The following is a 20734-nucleotide window of genomic DNA, read 5'->3' on the forward strand; positions in this document are numbered from 1 at the left end:
CGCCGTCGATGCAGAGGAGGAACTCGAAGCAGCGGTCGTCCTGCGAAGACGAGGAGGGCGCAGGCGATGGCGAGCATGGGGCCATAGCAGCTCCACCACGGCGGCCCCTACCCCGGCCCCGGGGGCGCCCAGGCCCGCGGCCTCGACCGCCTCGCCGGCCACCAGGACTCGCCATGGACTTCCTTGCGGGTCTGGCTGCGTCGCAAGAAGAGCTAGGCGGCGCTACGGTGAAGCTTGTGGCGGCTAGGGTTTGTTTGGAGGAGTGGATGAGGAAGAAGAACGCGTGCCCTCTTTATATAGGCCGGTGGCAGGCGATGGCCGCGGGACGCGTGGTGTCGCCATTAACGTGGTTGGCGGAGGTAGGCGGCGGCCGCTCGGCAGCCGAGGCATCGCCATTAACGTGGCGCGGACTGCCGAAGTGACGCAGCGGCGCCAGTCGCTGGCGCGCCTGAGAAGACGCATCGACGCAGGGTTGCTGCCAGGCGGGCCCGACGAAATGTCCGCCAGACGCGAGCGGAGCCGCAGAGACGCATCTGAGGCGCATATTTGGGTCAGGTTTGCGTCGCCGCGGACGGCCCGGTCACTTTGCGTCGCCCCGCTAGAGGTGGTACCAGACGCATTTTTCGGCCCGATGGACGCAAACGGTCGGCGACCGTTTGTGTCGCGCCGCTGGAGATGCCCTTAGTCCTAGTAGTCACCCGTGGAATTCCTCCCTGATCCTACGCCTGATGGCCGCCGCCTCCAGGGTGGTGCCATTGAACACTACGTCGTTCCGATGCCACCAGATACACCAGAAGACCAAGAAGATCGCCGTCCACAGTGTCCCTCCGCACTTCCTAGGTGCACAATCTATGTGCCAACGACGGGCATCAACTCGAGCTTGTCCCACCGCGCAAGGGCCCAAGCCCATACCTCATGAGCGACTACTGCTTGGATCGTCTCTTGTTCCTGCACCCCTCACCCTAAGTTCCTTCCTCACGGGCGCTCTCATTCCCCCCCTCCCCTTCTCTCGCTCTGCTACAGTAGTTGAGAGGCCTTTCTCTCTCGCCGGGCCGCTCCGATGTCCTCTCCGCCGGAATAGCCGGCTGGAGTAGGGAAGGAGCAGGCGCCGGAGTAGATAGTTGTAGTGGTAGGTCTAGAGTTTGGTCCTATATGGCGTTTGGCGTCTATGCCGGGAGGGAGGCGGCGGATCTTCTCAGTCAGATCTGGCGTTGCACCATCTTCTTCCACTGCTTCAAGGTGCTCTGGTGGTCGGAGCCGGTGTTGCGGCGGTGGAAGAGCGTGGAGATCTCCATAAATAACGCTGATTCGGCGGGATCTGGTGGTCAAGACCGGAGCTGCAAGCTTTTCTCCCTGATCCGTCATGGTGGCGCGATTGGGGAGGGGGTGCGGCGCTTGGTCGGCTGCCCACTGGATCTGCATCAGGGGAGTGGCGTAGCTTCTCACTGGAGGTTTCCTACGGCGCCACTGTCGTCGTTCTACATGGCCGAAAGGCGGCCCCTCCAACCTCGAGCGATGGTGTTCGGCTGTCACTTCCAGGTCTCAATCAACCTCCGGCGGAGGTTCTCTGGTTGCGCCGTAGTTGGCTCCCACCTCCATGCCCCAAGTGGTCTTATCCCCGCCGGCAAGCAGGTTGACTACGGCGAGCCCTGCTGTGGTGGAGGAGGAGCTGGACTGGATTGCTTTTCCTGTTTCTTTCTTAGGGTTCTTTGTGCAAATTGTAAGGGTCGGTTTGTAATTTTCAGTTTTTCTTCGACCCTTTCTGTAATTTGTACCTCCACTGCAGTCAAATGCAATGAAGCTCTAGGTCCTTCGGGGCCTCCCCTGTTCAAAAAGAAAAAGTTCCTTCCTCGCGTTCTCTACCACAGCTAGCGGCGGCTACGGCTCGGTGCTCTCTTCTGGGTAGCTGGTCTCTCCTCCACCTCCATGCTGATCCGAGGGTGGGGGAATCAATCAACCGAGCTCCAATTAAGTTTTTGGTGAGCCAAGATCTAGCAAAAGGGATATGTTTTATAGCACTAGCAACATCTTGAGTATATAAATTGTTTAGTCACAAAGTTTCCTAGAGAAACGTTCGCCACATCTATCATCTAGATACTACATTGATCCATCATCAATCTACATCAGGCAAGTTAGCCCTACAGAATTTGGGTGTACAAAAATGCTCTGGTGTGCTGCGTCGATGATGGCGACAGGGACATGGCCAATGTGCTACAGGTATAATGTGTTTACAGTTACTGATACAGTTGCTATGGGGCCTGCACTTTGTTATCCTGTGCACCAACTATGTTTTCTGCTGGGGCATCAGACCAGTATAGTTGTCTTGCTTCGAAGATGATCAAGCTAAGGTTGAGGCGGTAGCTCATAGCTCATCTTTCACATCTTGGCTCAAGTCTTTATCATCAGGCTTTGGTGCATCAGAGGGTGGAGAAGTGGACTCGGCAATCTCTGCATTCTCCCCCAAAATTCGTGTGGTGAACTGCCTTGCTTCACTGTCGAAATCGACCCACTCTGGAACTATCCTTTTAGCACCCTAGAGAGTAAGTATAATCTTATGATTAGCCAAAAAAAAATAGTAGTACTAGACTGCAATAGGGAATGAATTATTTCAAGTGGCAATTTTACCTGAAGCTTCGGTTCCTTTGTCATTGGATTGTTGCAGAGATCAATGGTCTTTGCTCTTGCCTTTGTGGCATTTCCACACCAAGATTCACACCAGAGCCATTCTTGAGGGAGTGAGAATATGGGCACACTATGTTGAGTATAATTCGGAAGATCCTGGGTAAAAGTGCTACAAGTAAGCATTGGACTCATGTTCACTTTTATGAATATTTGCACTCTGGAGCCTGGTTCTAAATGCAGGATTTTACTGCCAGAAAGAAAGTAGCTAATCCCAACGCAAACTGAAACTGGTAGAGGTAGACATTCAAAAAAAGATTGCACCTGCTATGGAAGTTTTTGAGCTTTTGTGAATAGAAAGAAGTGGTTCGTGCTGCCATGCTGTACATAACTTTCAAATAAAATACAATATTTGAATTTTTAATTGATGTTTGAATACAACATATCTACTGTGTGAAATCATGTTTGAATTCAAAAAGTATTTTTTTCCCAATAGTTTGGGCCTTTCAAAGACATTCAGTTCATCAGCAACTTTAACCCTTGTCTGCAGGTTACAATCACTAATCATGCAGTCCCGGCCAGTTCCACCTAACATTATTTTTTACCAGAAAGTTCCACCAAACATTATGTGTAAGGGGGATCAAATATATGTACCTGATCAAGATTTGATAGACTATTGGGGTCCTTGCTGAGTGTTTCATAAACAACTCGTAGATTATCCCCAGCAGCGGTTTGTCGAAATTTGGCCAAATCAACAACATAAAGAGCACTGAAACAACAACAATCATTTACACAATAATAGCAATAATCAATTGAAGCGTACTTCATGTAGAAGGTCACCCACCTGATATGGTATGGCCTTCCTCGCAGATGATCTTTCCAGAAACCCTTAAGCCAAAGGGGGGATTACCAAAATAAGTCAGCAGACAGTAGAGAAAACCATATTCGTTTTAAAGTTGACTTATATAATGTGATTACAGCAGTAATATGGTTTGTGCTAAGTTGGTAACTAACTTGTTTCCAGAATCGGTAGCCATCCATCTCCTTGTTGTTATCACAGAATGGAGTATATGCAAGGGGACGGCCCTTCAGATCCATGTCATACAGCTCTCCCATGTCTGTTCTCACAATTTGATCAGCATCGACAAAAATAACCTATTTGAAAGTATCAGAGAAACAACATCATTAGAAGACAATGAGACTAGAATTGCTTCGACTATTAAAGATCATGAAGCAGGATTGCAAGTAGATCATAATATAGAGAAAACTACCTTCCTCAGAGAAAGTGGAAATATGACATCCAAAAACAAAATCTTATACGCCCATATAATCCGTTGCTTCTCTTTCTGTTTGTGCAGCCACGTTGGCCATTTGTACGTGATAAGCTCATACTCGAATCCATATTCCTGAGCCATGTGGGGTATGACGTCCTGGCAGGATTACTGGTTAGAAAACAACAGAGACACCTAAGATCTTCTCATTAATCAATCAACTCAAAAGTGGCTCATCTACCTTAAATTGTGGAGATAGATAGTTCTTTATGAACCAAAATTTCACTGGCCTTTGAGTGTTCTTTAAAACACTCAAGATCATAATTTTGAGGAAACGCTCATACCTGCAACAGGAAAATTTAAAGCTAAATCATACTCAATTCATAATTTCTCAGTATGATATTCTTTCAGGAGTAGTATGTTGTGTGAGTGCAACTACTCCCTCCGTTCCTAAATATAAGATGTTTGGCAAGTCAATTTGGCTTACCAAAACATCTTATATTTAGGAACAGAGAGTAGAATTTTGCTCCAGTAAAATTAGACTGGAGTGCAGGATCTAATAATGCCACTAACTAGAAATAAAAAGTTAACAATGCTTGCAACTAACTCAGAACATGACTTCCAGGCTGAATCGCATATGTGCAAGTGTCAGAACAATAAACTGTAAGCAACAGTGAACAGCATTAACCTCCACAGAGAATGCTATTCATATTTACACAACATAGCTAAGAAGTGCTTACAACATAGCTAAGAAGTGCTCAAAATGGAAACTTACAAATGCCCAGAAGCAACAGAAAATATGTTAATTGTCTCCCCTTGTCTTGCATCCTTAAGGGCCTGAATAGAGGTGCAAAGCAAAACTGTTGGACTATCTCTGAGCACCAAAATGTGGAGTATAACCAGTAAAATGAAATACAAGCATGCATGACACTAGCCTGTAACCTTTACACATGGGATCGTTATTCTAGTAGCATTCCTATAAATACATATTACAAGAAATATCTTCATCAGCAACAACGAGAGCAAAGGTGTAACTGTAACAGTTCAAAAATATTTTTCATCAAACAGATTGTCAAACTGCCTAACAAAGTTCAGTATTCCAAGTCTTTACTCGCAATGTAATTTGCTTTCCGTAAAACAAAATGAGCTAACATAATCTATATTTTCTGAATCTGTCTCAATCAACAATTGTTGTGTTGTTTCCCAAGGAATCACCACACTTAACATACAAAAAGATTTGCCACACTTGTGATAGGTTGATCTAGACATTCCTTCGCAAAGTTCAATACGTAACACTAGAACAGTTCCTCATTAAAACTCTTTTAAGTATTCGAAGCAACTCCAGAAAAAAATCATGCAAATTTGGGCAATTAAACTTGGTTTTTCGTTTTTCTTTGCTGTGCCCTGTCAGCAGTAACATTCAGTGGAATTAAATAACCAACAGAAGAAATACTAACAGTGTTTTTCTCAGCTTTCTTTTTTAATGATGCATCACCACTAATGAAACTAGAAGCCCATTTCAAAAGGTTGGTATTCCAGCCTTTGTTATCCTGCATTAAAAAGCATTTAGAAGAAATGATGTTTAGAATTGATATTTTAACAACTAAACTAATAATAAAATTACCGTCTTTTCCTGGAAATGGTTGTCATCGGCAGCATTTAGTAAGTCCTCGTGCTCCTTGCCCTTTTTCTTTTGCACTTCAATGTGTATAAGTTTGCCCCTCAAGCTATCAATGGCAACAAGTTTCGAAGGTAACTCATACAAATCAGCACTACGCCCAGGAGCGAGTTGTAGGTGCCACACCCCTGGGGAGACTTTCATCTGCCAGTAACCCAAGTTAGCCATGACAAGTGTGTCTACCAAGTGTGGTCTTTGTTTGGTGCCAAGGATAAACTGTAGTCCACGGGGAGGTTCTCGATCTTTCTCCATGCAATGACCTGAAAAAACAATTATCTTCGCTCAACAATCTACCTCAACACAACAGATGGTCATGACTTACGACATAATCATACCTGTAAGGAGGAGCGCTTCAAGTTCAAATACAGCTTGCAATGTTCTAACATCCCCAAGATTCTCCAATAGGATGTTATCCAAATCATGGCTGACACAGAAAAACAACCACAATAAAGTGATGATACTTAACTATAAAATAACTTCTGATATTTGCTTACTGCTATGTGGCTAGCTTACATGGCAACGACAGGCTCAACAAGCCATGGTTCAGGAACATCGATGTTCATTGTCAGTGTTTTAGATAGTGGCATATTTGAGAAGAAAGCTTTAGGTCCATGTACAGAATAATCTGTACTGCTAAAATCATCCTGCACATGAAATGGTCAGGCATTATGGTAGGCAGTGAGGATGTGCAGGACAGTAAATATGTGTGGTCTTACCATCGACGGAAGAACAAATCTGTAGTAGTTCTTTAAAGGAAGATCTGCGAGGGAACTCTGAAAATGATTTAAAATGTTAGCACTAAATCGATAGTGTTGCAGCTACTGCAGGATCATGCATGATCCGCCTACACATAGTCTTCAATAAAATACGCCATACTCTCTCAAATGATAAGACTTCAATTTCAAAGAGATATGTTTACAATGCATCTTACATTCTTACCATCTACAGGACAGACAAATCATGAAAAAACTGCTCATGAAGGTTGCAGATCTAATGAAAAATATTATTGCAGAGAATCATAAATGAATTATGAAAACAATTCTCAAGCTAGTGAAGTCATTTAAAATGTTCCAGTTGTTGGACTTAATCAACCGATTGTAAGTACGAAGAAAAGATTAACCAGATAGCTCAAGAAAATAGACGAGTCTCTGGACTATTAAGGTGCATGTGCATCACCTAACCTTGGCAACAACTGGGCCAATTAAGTGACTGTAATACAATATGATTTTAAGACCTTACGGGCTCCTTTGGTTCATAGGAATTGTGTAGGAATTATGTAGGATTTAGATCCTATGGGATTTTTTCCTACACTAGTTGTTTGACTCATAGGAACATATCCTATAGGAAATAATCCTATAGAAATCTTGTAGTGCAAATCCTATAGGAAAAGAACATGAGGTCATACCTCATGGAAATTTTTTGTTGGCACAATAAAAGAAAACTCATCTTTCTATAGGATTCAACTAGACATGACATACTAATCCTATGTTTTTCCTATTCCTATAATTTTCCTATCCTATGAATCAAAGGAGCCCTAATTAACTTTAGATGCGGAATCATATGCTAACTGATTCATTTCTCTGACTGGATATTTAGAACTTCAAAACAAAAGCCAAACAGTAATACAGATATTAACTAATTTTGGATGCAGAATTATATACTAACTGATAAGGAAAAAAATTACATACAATCGGATTAAGGACAATTCTCATGCTGGGTCGAATCCGTCTCCAGAGTATGCGTAGAAGTGGAGAAATTTTTTGCCCAGCCGGACTTAGTGGATCAATGACAGCATCAATGTGAATACTCGAATTCATAATATTCAGTTTAATTGCGCTGCGAGATAGAGAAGGAAATGAGATCAAACTATATGAAGTAATCATTAATACAAAATACTCCAAATTTTATTTAGGTTCAAGTTATAATTCAGTGCATGTGATTTATGCTTAGCTAAACAGGAAAGCAACATGAGTTTGAGCCTAGTAAATGATAGTTTTGTGCTTGGAGCCAATAAGAGGTCAATTATAGTGCTGACAAGTGACCACAATATGAACATGCGTACTAACACATAATAACAAACAGTAGAGCTGAATGTTTATCCATGCAGAAGAAGAGGTAGCTACCTGTGTTCCGCATTTAAAATTTCAAAATGGGCTCTTTCAGATGGTCTTTCACGGACAGACATTGATGAGGACACCAGCATGGTAATATCACTGTAGAATTTGCTGAAAACAGGGAGCATAAGTTTTCGAAAATGGTAAGTCTCAGCATTATATGTTTCTTCTAATCATTCCCGATAATAGTACTCCTTTCGACACATAACTTTCAAGGGTATCCCTTTTTAGCTGTCACCTCAAAACTGGCGCAGAAAGGGAAGAAGGAAAGGGGGAATTTGTGGAATATGACTTATTCAGAGCTCATCATCTAATATATTTATAAAAAGCAACATGTAAAGGTGTCGGCAAATATATGCGCCCCACACACTACAAAGCATATAGAAAAGCCACTGAAACTACTACATGATATATCTTACCTTGTCAAGTAATCAGGGTCAACACCTGTCCATTCAACCTCTTCAATTATTTCATGTATGTATTTCGTTCTTAACTCATACTCCATAGACTCAAGGAGACCTAAATCATCGGTTAAAAACGAGTCGCCTTCACCCACAACAAAAATCTGCAAGGTAGGAATAACAGTCATGAACTACAGAGCTGCTTAGGAATCAGGTGGAATAACCTTGCAGCCACAAATAATTGCTATCATGGGTATGATAGTCCGTGAGTGTAATAGCTACTCCCTCCATATCACATTACAAGTCTTTTTAGAATCTCTGTCCAACATTGTTAAGAATAGCTATCCATATAACAATAGGTAGCAGCACTGACAACATCAAATTGATAGTACACGATCCACCATAAAATACACATACTTACATAATGTACAATTGTTTATCATTTTTCTTTTTTCCTTATTTAATATGCTCAGTTGGGCTCTAACCTGCTATTTCCCATCAAAATTTTCTGCTTTCTTAGAACTGTTTTATTTGAAGCGGCAACCAACAAATGTGATGGTCAAAGTGTCATGTTGGAGACCGTGACAATGTCCTGAAGGACTTACACCGAGACAAAGGGAGTATTTGCAAGACACCAAAATAACAAAGAACACTGGGACCATTTTGGACATGAAGAGAGAAATGAAGGAAGCATAAATCTTACCCGTCCATTAGTAATCACAGCATTGCTACCGAATTCAAGCCCCAATTGACCAAACAAGAAGTCTGACAACTGCACAACCAAAGAAATATGTCTGAGCAAATTTGTTTGGAGACTGACACAAAAGCATTGACTTCAAAGTTAAACATAAGACTCACGAGTCAGTTTTTGCCAAAAAAATAGCATGTGGTCGGCAAGTTTAACAGGGGTTTACTTACAGTAGGTTACCATTAGCCGAGAACAAGAGGAATTTAAACACTGGTTTTGGCTTGAAAGGCTGAACTAACCTTGAACATGGAGTGAGCCAGTAGGCAACATGCAAGAAGCAGGTAGTGCGATAGTGGTCACCTAGTAATCTAGTATGCTATTTGTGTCACAAGTCCTGAGAGCATGCTATGTAAACAGGATTGGGCGAGATAAAAACCAGAATTTGGTCAGGTTTATTCACAAATTTGGGCTCAGCTACAGAAATTGACCTAATGCTAGGCCCAACTTCAGCTCATACTTCCTCAAAAAAAAAAAATCCTAACAACCTACAAGTACAGAAGTATTGCAGTTTTTAGGGGCTCTTAAGCTAAACCAAGGACAATATTACTATATTGGCCAAGCCTGATGGCTGGAGCTTCTGGAATTTCTGCAGGTTTTATGCCCATCCAGCCAAACACTATAAACTGAGCTATCAAATGAGTAAACTATACACAAACTAAGCTATCAAATGAACAAGGGAAAAGTTAAGTCTTGCTAGTGTATGCCTAAACCCAGCTCAGTTCCAGCCCTTAATGTATGCCAAGTTTTAAAGACACTCGTAAAAGTTAAAACTGCACAAATGCACATATTAGCAATTTAGAGAGAGAATTCCACATGGTGGGCAAGAATGCTCAGGCCTCAGATGCTGACCTTGTCAATCCCTTTGAGAACTGTATCCGCAGAAAAACTTGTTAGCCACGCTCTATAATCATCAACAGGCAAGGCAGTTTCAGCAGCTAAGCTATACACCTTGTCCATTATAGTGCTAATGCTATCACCAACTGCGGAAGAGACCACCATATGTTGACCTTCATAAAATTTGCAGAGCCCATGAAGGAAGTTCAGTGCCTTTTCCGTGTTGCTAGAACAAGAAGTAAGTCACGAGATCAGAGAAAGCTTGATCTATTCAACGGTGACGGGAAAGAAAAGCCATAGGGCTGTACCATTCTAAATCCTGCTGGTGAGGAAAGAAAAGAAAAAAAGAGAGAGGAGCAAACCTAAAAGATGAAATGGTTCTATCAATGATATCCTTCATAAGTAAAATAGTAGAAACACTATCACGGCGGGCATATAGTAGTAGACCAACACGAGCTCTATTAGGCCCATCCATCTGTATCGTGTTGAAGAACAAGACATTGTCAAGAGAAAACAATGTAAAGAGCACATTATAATGGGCATGTTAAGCAATCGCTCCCCCTCAAAAAAAAATGTTAAGCAATCGTTGCATCTACCAGGTAACGTATGGCCTGATGAAGCAACTTTGTCCCGGTCTTCGAAGAAAGATCAACAGCAAATAGATGAGTTACAGGTTTCACATCATCTGTAGCTGCAGACAGATTTAACAACTATGTATTAATACAAGCGATCTTTGATGCTGGATGACAAGGTATAGCAAAAGAATGGTAGGAAGCATACTTCCATGAGAATGTAAGTAGTTTATGTCATGAAGTACAGAATCTTCTTGATGATACGATGCAAATAATGAAACAAATCTCTTCTCTGTGTTCTTTCCAGTAATCTGATGATAAAATATAACATTATTAAATGGATGAAGAGCAAATTCTTTTGCGTTGTTCAATGAAATGAAACGCAAATTCTTTTGCGTTTTCTCAAAAAAAAAAAAGGATGAAGAGCCAATGCTGCCATAAATTTTCAGAAATTTGTACTTACTGATGGATTGTACCGCTTGAAGCTACTTTCTGACAAAAATTTCTCCAAAACATCTGTATGGGACTGGATATGCCCATAGTAGACTTGTTCTTGTATCCTAGGAAGCTCATCGTTCATAGCATTCATGGTCGCATCCTTCGGAATATAAGAGTAGCAGAATGGCACCATTTTATCAAATGTAGAAAAAGATAAATTTCTTTTTTCAATTTAAATATTATGGAGGCTTGGTGCTTCTCTCAGTTTATCAATTTTTAAGTTGGATAGCGAATTAATACCTCATTTGATTCATGAACGAGTCCATTCATCAATAAACAACACTGGAGCTTATACAATCCGAGTTTGTGAACAAAACGAGAATTTTCTTCAGCCTCTTGCTTGTACAAGTTCTCTTTTTGCAACTTCAGCAGCTCATCTTGAGGGTGAGATTTAGCACCTGACCTGTGCATTACAAATACAACATAAGGAAACTACACTAATTCTATTTGGGCATTATATCCAACAATATATTAATTTTAATGAATATGCTTACAATAAGGAATCAACAAATGCTTCTTCCACATGATGAGCTTCCACGGGCTCTTCACTGTAGTCATCGCCACCATTCCTCGAACCATGTATCTGAGCAAGAAAATTATCACTAGACTGCAGCTATATAAAACTCAGAACATCTACAGACAGTATAGGTTGGACCAACCAAAATATCCAACTAACCTTACCGTACTACCCTTGTATTCTAATTTTTAAGAAGCTATGCCAGAAACATAATCCAATAGTACATTACAATTTCCTGAAGAATAAAATTTGGCAATTACACTCACATTGCTTAGGAATTGGAATGCCAACTGTGTCGAGTATGTCTCCTTGATGTACAAGAAAAGCCTCATTATCTGTAAAATTGGAAAAATATTAGCAGAGGGGTGCATCCACACCATTAGATGATTAGAGTGCGGGTTTTAGAAAATTTGGAAAATAACTACATGTGGGCCCACTACTTAAAACAGTATGCTGCTATTTTTATGATCATGGGTGCACAAGGTGGCATGAGGTAGATCCGTGGATGCGTTGAATAGGTTATGTTAGAGATAAGAAGGTTAAGAAAAGGAACAAATCAAGAAGTGTCATCATTGGACAAAGTTTTGGACTGTAAGATCAGGCATAGTTAAATTTGGAAGAGTGCAATTGAACTAGGAAGGTAGAGTTAAATTTGGAAGAGTGCAATTGAACTAGGAAGGTAGAGTTATGGTTCGGTCTTGAGTTTGAATTTAAGATATAACTTGTAGGTCATCCTATATAAAGGACTAGCATGAAAAAGATTTGATCAAGCAATAAGATAATAGTTTATCAAGTATTATCATCCTCAATTCTCATTCATCCTCCCTAACCAATGTTCTACTTCCAGTACGGGTAAGTGTGGCCTCCGCCTGAGCAGCTCGAGGGTCAGCTGCTCATCAAGGGGCCGGTAGTTATATGCACGGGTATAGCATTAACCAATACCTTCTTTACATATGAAGAAAAGTTATTCAAATAGGAAAGAGATAAGATTAGAGTTAGAGACCAGAATGATATCCTTCAAGTTACTCCCTCCATTCCAAATTAAATGTTGCAGCTTTTTTCCAAAATGAACGAACCTACACACTAAAACATGATACATCCGTATCTAGACCAAAGCTGCGACACTTAATTTGGAACAAAGGAAAATTACTTAAGGGTCAAGTAAGTTTTCGTATATAAGGGGCAGCGTATGTAAACAGTATCTATCAAGCAGTAAGAAAATAACTTATCAATCTATTGTCTCCCTCGTTCGTCCTCGATAACCTATGATCCCCTGCCCAATCCTCTATACCATGTTCCATGTTGTGTATCTGTTGTGGACAAGGAGAGAAGCAGAAGCACTTGCTGCAGGAAGAGAGCGTTCAGGAGGATTTGCGTTGGAAAGGACACCTGAGCGTTTTGCACAATGACCCCTATAAAGGACAGAGACCAACTAAAAAATGAGCTGCCATGTATGGAGTCCAGCAAGGAGAGGAAGTGAGGGGCGGTGCACAGCATGTGTCATGTGCAGCTTGCACATGTGAAAATATTATGTGTAAGAAACGGGGATATATTAGTAGTTGATTAGAAGTTTTATCTTGATGGGGATAGGTTATTAGTTAGTTACAAAGTTATCCTTGAGAGTTTTGAGTTGGATTAATACTGTTACAGATCAAGTTGAGCCTTATGAGATCAAGGGAGAAGAAATAATCAGATCCTATCTGAAGTCCATCGTTGCAGTTCAGGCCATCTCGTCATTCCTATGCAGTAATCCCATTTAAGCTGGCGACTGGCCATCCTTTGCATGGTAGTTACCCCAAATATAAAGGAGTCTATGTGCAACTGGAGAACCATATTAATGTTGCTTCAATACTTTATGATACAAAAATTGCTTACTATGAAAAGGCTGGACATCATGATGATAAAGTGGAACTGAATGTAACTATGTGTTTTTTATTATTTCATGTACCTAAGAAGCCCTAGTAAATGAGAAGGGCTAGATAAGAGAGGTAAAAAAGGTCCCAGACTTAGATAGGAATGATGTAAAACCAGTTCGCTGTTCTATACATCAAATCAAAGAGCTCCTAAGAAATCACAGTAATGAAGTACTGAAAACAAAATTACCAAAGTAGAAGTGTCCTCCTCGCTTTTAGATCCATCATTTTCTTCAATAACATTTATGAGTCTTGAAGAGTACATTATGATACCAAACCTTACAGGAACATTATCTTGGTGCATGGACAGGATCATGTCAATGGTCTGTAAAGATTAAGTGAAACGAGAAGCACCAGACTACAAGTCAACATATGAGTACTTCATAAAAGGTGGAGAAAAACAAACACATTGGAAAAAGGTAAGCAAGAAACTAGCCTCTGCACCACAGGCTGAAGCAGGATCGAACACATAAACCGCGTGGAATAAATTTTTACGGATGTAGCGCATCTGACCAGGGTATACTGGCATCAACAGCTGTAAAGAAAAAGAAAAAAAAAAAGGAGAGACAACCATTAAATGTTGGAAATAGTTATGCGATACAATTTAACTAGGCTATGGAGAAAGAAACAGCCAAATAGATGGTGAATAGCATAAGCTGCTTATCCTTGGACGCCCAGCAGGGATAGCCAATGAACTTATTCGCGGATGATAGAGCAAACTAAAAAATGTAAAAGATACTGTGACAAACTAATACCAACCATGAAAGTAAAAAAATGATGATAAGTGAAACCATGGAATCAGAACACGGAATACTATTGCAGACATTGTCACTTAAGATACTTTAATGACAATAATTAAAGAACATGCCCTCAATTTATGCCCCTAAAGCCATGGATATAAAAGATTTTGAGTTATCATTTAACTTGCCACAGGAAAGCAACATTCAACAGTGAGCCTAGCTCATTCGGTTAGGGAAGTGGATGTACAACCCAGCCACCCAGGTTCAAGTCCCCACGGACGCAGAATTGGGTTCTTATTATTTTAAAAAAAAACTGTAGGGGCTTCCCCTACCGTATTCCTTTCAAAAAAAAAAAGCAACATTCAACCGACAATCTCGCTTCACTAATGTTGGTAAAAAGAGAAGTGAACAAACCTCTTGGAGGTTGCTTCTCCACCTTTTATACAAGTCATCTTCCTCCAAGTTATTAAGATAGTGAACATGGGAACCCCGGAAGTCAACCCGGAATGAATTAGATTCTGCTGGTGGCGCTGCTGAAAGGATCTTGTGGACAGCATTTTGAGGCAGCTGGTAGTCATTTGACAACAAGTGCGAAACGATTTGTCAATCGGTAAGAAAGTACATGCTCAAACGGAACAGGAGAAAAATAGAATCAGGTAATCACATGTTAAGAATAGAGCTATGGCACATTAATTTCGTTACTAACTAGATATCAATATATCATGATTATATTGATTTATAACATGGTAACTCCCAGCATAAATAGAAAACATTATAAAAATGAATATATTAGAATATAGCCAAGAAATGAACATACATCCTAACTGCAGAAAAAAATGCAAATCTCATTCTGGTCATGAAAGTACAAATGCTGAAATGAACATGTTATTGGAATATTCATTTCTAACTGCAGAAATAAAATACTCTGCAGAAAAAAAATCCATACATCCTAACTGCAGAAAAAATATTCTGATGGCCTTCTAGATGTGCATTGCACTATACTACTATTAAATGTTCAAGTTCCAAGATAATTACTGCGCTTGATGCCTTGACATGTCACCAAAATTAGCCAAATTAAGGAAATGAAGGCACATCAAGTTAAAATCAAATGGCCATGAGCTATGATAAGAAAACAGTAACATAGTATATGAACAAGCAACACTTGACAGTATTGTGGTATAAAGGTTTTAGAATGAGCAACTGAGTTGGCTGTAATAACTAATATGACCCACAAATCTCATCCTGCATTTCTAGTCAGAATTTATGTGATGGCTTCAGAAGTCACAATAAAATATAATCAGGTTTCCCGAGCTAGTTTTCATCTTTCAATAGCAAGATTCGACCAATTTCTCTAATAACATACAGATAGGTGTTGATGTGTCCCTATTACTTCCTCCGTTCCACAAAAAGCTTCTCAACTTTGTCAAGATTTGCATGTATATAGACATATTTTAGTTATAGATACATCCGTATCTAGAAAAAGTTGAGAAGCTTTTTTTGGGACGGAGGGAGTACTAAAACTTCATATTAACTTAACAACAAGCACCAAAGTTACTGTCTCGATATAGAGAGGGCTGGCCAAATTACACACATTCAGCAGCACTTAAATGAAATTCACCTTTAATCGGATGAATTGATCAGCCAGAGACAACTCTTCACGGACCATGTCCATTAACCTGTCGGATAATCCATAATCAAATGTCTATATTGCAAGCTATATATGATATACTTAAAAGTCAGACTGCCAAACGAATGAGTATCTTCACAAAAACTTTTAAAGTTAGTGAATTAATGTCAGGTAGAGCCCAAAACACAGCACACACAAAGAAGTAAAATAAAGGAGTGCAGACTTAAGAAACAGAAGAAAAACTAAGGGAAAAGAAGAAGGCAAGTGAAGAAAAACGCCTATTCATAATTATCTTCATATGCTTCCAAGACTTCATAGAGTTAAAAGCCATTGTGTTATGACTTTCTCCACTAAAATTAGTTCCTATTGAATGGTTGCCGGTTTGTTCTTACTTTTTGGTGGTTGTAGGTGAGTGTGTGGTTGCAGTGGGTGAGGGGCTTGGCAGACACAGGACAATGCCCGAACTTAATGAGAGAAGATGTATGGACAAGTGGTTATGGCACGCTTTGGGAGAAAAGATGCATCTTTCTCGCCATGTAGCTTGAAAAGTGCCAACAAACTACTATTTGTGGAATTTTTTTTCACTATGAATTCAAAACTGTCACTTGTGAGCATGCATCTTCTGGTGCACAGTTTCTAATGACAAGTACCAGAGTTAGCTGCTAGTTGTTAAAGGATACACTGTTTAAAGTCCACTTTGCGCATAACACAAGAAGTAAATTAGTTTGCATTAACAAAGTAAATAATCAGAAACATCATTATCCAGGAGGTATAGTGAAACATACAGGTAGAGATCAAGGTCCTCAATATTAATCAAAGCACCGTTCAAAGCCATTAGTGACTTGCCAGGTGGCACCATCCGCTGATTTGCTATGATCTCATCTTTTATGGAATCATCAAGCTGTACAATCAAAACATTGCTGTTAATAATCTGCATCTAGGACCGTGGAAGTAGTTCCTATAAGCATCCTCAGAAACAAAATCTTTTACAAACTCGCATTAACATATTTTATTGGCAATTACTTATGTGCACAGCTGAAGATACAAAGGGAGCCCCAGATAGAACAACTACCTTCATTCGTGATAGTGAAGACACTATACTGGGGAAATTTTGATTGATTTCCTGCATTGACTGTAAAGGATCTGATGCATGAAGGATCCTCTGTGCTGTCTGATGACCCAAGTCTGTAGCGTGGAGCAGAACAGACATAAAAGAGGTGCTTCTATACAATCACATAATGCACAGTTGTAACTTGTAAGACAAATAGAATCACAAAACTATGGCCAACAATACCTTTGAGTTCCCAGACTTCAAGTGTGTCAGATACTGTTGATGACAACAGAGAGTCCCTAAAGGCCATAATCTCGGCATTTAGCTCTGGCTTGCGTTCCTAGAGAACGATAGACAAGGAAATAAATATGAATACTTCTATATCTATGCAATAAATAGTCACCATAGTTATTGTTATGATTGAACTGAACGAACCAGAATTTTGGAAAATATGAATCCTCTGACTTCTTGACTGAGGTCCTCAGTTTTAGGATCTTCCAGAGCAACACCTGCAAGTACATAATAAGCATCGATAGGATTTTGAAATATATAGACATGTACAGAAATATTTTTTCAACATGCCAGTTCTAACAACAGAGAGTTATATGCAGCGTGGAGTATGTACCAGTGGTATGAAGTATGCAAGAGCACCTAGGTACTCCCACCTGTAGTATAAAACTTTTCTTTAGGGTGGTATGCATTTTATGGTTGTTGTTGGTATGCATTTTTTGGACATACTCCTTTTTATATGGGAAAATGCATCTTGCAGAGGGGTGTAGACACACTTACAACCATGTCTCATGTATAAAGATGTGTGCACAAGGTTTTCACTTGCTCATTTTCAATGGGATATGATTTACTTGAAAATTACATAATAAAATATTTCTTGTTAAGAGCTGAGTGGTGATGACTACATGCTCTAGAGCAAATAAAACACCTAGTAGTTACCCTTCTTTATAGCAGTGTCATCCATGGCCTTGTATTCCATGTTTTTTAGGGCGAGTTCCACCCCATAACCACTCAAAGTGACTGCATCTGCAGCACCAATGGAACCACAAAAGCTAGATGAAGCCTGACATCCAGATGGCAGAACAGGACGCAGAGCATATCTGACTTTTCCCTGTATACAACACATACTGTATATTAGACATGTACAGTTTAAAGCCAAGGAAAAGATATATAATACAGTACAATTGGAGAGGCAAAAGCAAGAAGTAAAGTGCAATAACAAGAAAACTGAATATTGTCAGCAGTTATTGTTTTCATAGAGGATAAATGTAGTCATGATTAATTAAATTTATTTCGGCATTCGAAGTTACAAAGGCATATAATAAAAGCAGATCCGGTTAAAGACACGTTAAACTATCTACAAATATCAATCTTGTTCACAGTTCAGACAATTACCCATGTGGGTCTTGTCCAGGAAAAGGTTAATAAGATAGAAACTATACAGGATCCAAATAGTAGGATAGCCAGGAGGTTTGGCATGATTAACTAAACACAATATGTTCACTGTTCACAAATATTTGCTATAAATATGACCAAAATGCATCTAAGTTTTCTTACCATATGGAAGATGATCTCCCAGTTAGTAGTACTATCGACCAGAAACCACAAGGCAGCAGGGTATCAGTGATTATGGGGTTGTTTGGTTTGTACAGCAAAGCTGCCATCCAAAATATCCAATACAAATATCTGGTAATTTGATGTATTTTGCAAAGTTCATTGATTCAACTGAAGCTAAATGCAACTAAGATACTCAGCTTGAGCACTGCCATGCAAACAAAAATGGTGATGAGTCTATAGCAAATCCTAGCAAAAAAGTAGTTACTAATACCACAGTCTGGCATGGCACACTTGAGCTCCAATCTAAACAGGCTACGTACGTGACATGATAGCTGGAATATCAGCGTTTATTAACAGTACCCCTCTAACAAAAAAAGGCATTTGATATAAAATGTCCTTGTGTAAGACCTTATATATCTACTTTCCAGAGTTCATTGTTTTCTGGGGACCTTGGATGCCCTGAAATACACCGAAAGACAACCAAAAGTATTTTACCTGCTTTGACGCTTCTGCCAAATGAACATGCAGCTCTCTAAAGCATTTTGTCCCAACAGCCCCGTAAAATATAGCAACTGGAGCAGTAATATTTGAGCGAGGATACACATGGTCAAAGTCAAAGAGTTCAGGTTGTCCAGTGGAGTCCCTGTTCAACGAAAGTTCTGAGTTTCCCACCCTATAGCCGGAAGCCCTAAACAAACTGACAAAGAGATAAGAAATGAAGATGCTTAGTTGCTTACCCTTTGCCTGATCCCTCTAACCATTTATGTAGATCAGCTGAGTTGAACAATAAAGTGCTCCCTGTATCTACCCAGCAGCAAGTTTCTTCCACAGGCCCGTTGCCAGGAATTTGCTCCAGTGCATCATCCTTGACAGGAAGTGAAGATAAAGACTCCTCTGCGAGCTGTCTATACAGCACTAATCTCGGCGATGCTGATCTAAGGGTAAGAGAAAACTCAAAAACTGAAGCCAGTGCCTCGCTGAGAAGTGAGCGGACATCCTCAACAATCTTCTGAACACAACATTTGGCAGTCAGACATTCAGATCCTTTGTCCAGTTCCTTCCATTGGCCAACAAAATCCCAAAAATAGTCCTTCCGTTCTTTTGAAAGTAGTTCACTAATGGAAGTAGTAAACATAAGTATTAGGTATTGCCACTAAAAAAAGAAAAATAGGACAGTAGCAACATGTTGCATTACATTAACTTAAGTTTCCCCATCAGACCAAAATATGAACTTTGTACAATTTTGGCCCAATCCATTTGAGTAATTTTCAAAGCATACATGAGAACTGAAGCAGCACAGCACTTGGCTACATATACTCAGGTAGAGATTTGGCTACATGTACTCATGTAGAGATTTGGCTACAATAGAAAGCAAAGATATGTATGCGTCAAAAATACTACAAACAAGTTGCAACGAATGCAAACATTTCAACCTATCAGTGAACAGAGAAGACATGGTCTGTTTATCTGCCACAGCATAGTTAGTTTGTGATACAGAAAACCTTGTAAACCTGGAACGTCTCTTTGATTCCCTTATTTAGTAGGATTCGGTTCAGTGAAACTCAATGGGTTGACCATAGCGAATGTGTGCTGCTGAACCACAAACGCAAATTGACGTCTAAGTGTCTGACAAACCCTATTGTGTTACGTGGTACAGTACATATAACTGTTCTACAACATACTGGTAACAACTAGAAGGAAAATCCTGGAATCTTAGCAATAGGGGTGTTCATTCACGGGTTCAGTTCGTTATATTATCCTAAGCTCGCTGGCATGGCTGTGATTACTGAAGCAGAATGAACTAGCTGGTTTCCACGGTTTCTTCTGAAACCATTTCAGGAATCGCATCCCAGTGATAAAAACCATACAGAACAAACTTACTTAAAACCACTAAATCGGTGTGAAAACGAAAATTCTCGAACAAACTAGCACATATACCAGCACATCGAGCCAGAAACCACTCACTTGGCTTCGAGCAGCAGCGGCGTGCCGGCCCACTTGGCCCGGAGCGCCACCTGCACGTTCTTCTGCCGCCGGATCTCGGCAGCCGAGACGCCCCCGGCTAGGCATCCCACGAGAACCGCCGCGACCAGCGCTAACGCCGCCCGCGAAACCCCAGATCGGGACCCTCGTGCCGCCGCCATGGGTGAAGACGCGCTTCGACCCAAAAGCCCTCCCGCCGGCCGCCGCGTCGATCCGAGTTGCTACACGGCAGAGGAGCCGGACTATGAAGCCCGCATCAGAAGGGATTTTGTGAGGGGTTTTGGTTCGTCGGCGACGAGATGCGGAGCGCGAGGGGCGAGGAGACTTCGCCGGAGACCTGGGGGGTGGGGAGTGATGTTGTGGGGGTTTGTGGGCTTTTAAATCAGGAACGGCTGCCGCCGTTGGATCGATAGTGAACGGGGGATCTTTAGTTTGAGCCGGTAAGGGCGATTTACCAAAGCGGAGGATATTTCGAGGTATCCTCTCGCTGGAATTCCTCGGGCTCTAGCTGTTTTCAATTCTTTATAGTTTATACAAGGGTTTTTGTTTATTCAAAGGATTTTAGAAAACTAGAATCCTAGTGTTGTTTGAATCCTTGGGAT

General features: G+C 40.7%; 1 protein-coding gene across 3 annotated transcripts; it reads right to left on the minus strand.

Moving 5' to 3' along the window:
• Positions 1 to 1992: 1992 nt before the first annotated feature.
• Positions 1993 to 20498, minus strand: LOC127300235 (UDP-glucose:glycoprotein glucosyltransferase). Of its 3 annotated transcripts, none has more exons than XM_051330334.2 (37): positions 20115 to 20498; positions 18887 to 19264; positions 18645 to 18792; positions 17532 to 17703; positions 17019 to 17092; positions 16827 to 16923; positions 16605 to 16717; positions 16318 to 16433; positions 15524 to 15581; positions 14320 to 14472; positions 13602 to 13700; positions 13356 to 13490; positions 11519 to 11587; positions 11230 to 11318; positions 10976 to 11138; positions 10701 to 10835; positions 10446 to 10548; positions 10262 to 10356; positions 10028 to 10140; positions 9681 to 9891; positions 8787 to 8855; positions 8102 to 8247; positions 7692 to 7781; positions 7257 to 7404; positions 6285 to 6341; positions 6082 to 6212; positions 5904 to 5992; positions 5515 to 5828; positions 5348 to 5440; positions 4666 to 4727; positions 4132 to 4234; positions 3891 to 4049; positions 3634 to 3774; positions 3464 to 3507; positions 3274 to 3388; positions 2626 to 2778; positions 1993 to 2533 (listed from the first exon to the last, which is right to left on the minus strand). In XM_051330334.2, exons 1-37 carry the CDS (start codon positions 20291 to 20293, stop codon positions 2363 to 2365), a joined length of 4785 nt encoding a protein of 1594 aa, XP_051186294.1. In that variant the 5' UTR covers positions 20294 to 20498; the 3' UTR covers positions 1993 to 2362. The 3 variants fall into 3 exon arrangements, with proteins under 3 accessions (XP_051186294.1, XP_051186285.1, XP_051186302.1); XM_051330325.2 differs by having other exon boundaries at positions 7692 to 7793; XM_051330342.2 differs by lacking the exon at positions 5348 to 5440 and having other exon boundaries at positions 7692 to 7793.
• Positions 20499 to 20734: the final 236 nt, after the last annotated feature.

The sequence above is a fragment of the Lolium perenne genome, chromosome 1 (assembly GCF_019359855.2).
Source record: "Lolium perenne isolate Kyuss_39 chromosome 1, Kyuss_2.0, whole genome shotgun sequence".
Taxonomy (NCBI): Eukaryota; Viridiplantae; Streptophyta; class Magnoliopsida; order Poales; family Poaceae; genus Lolium; species Lolium perenne.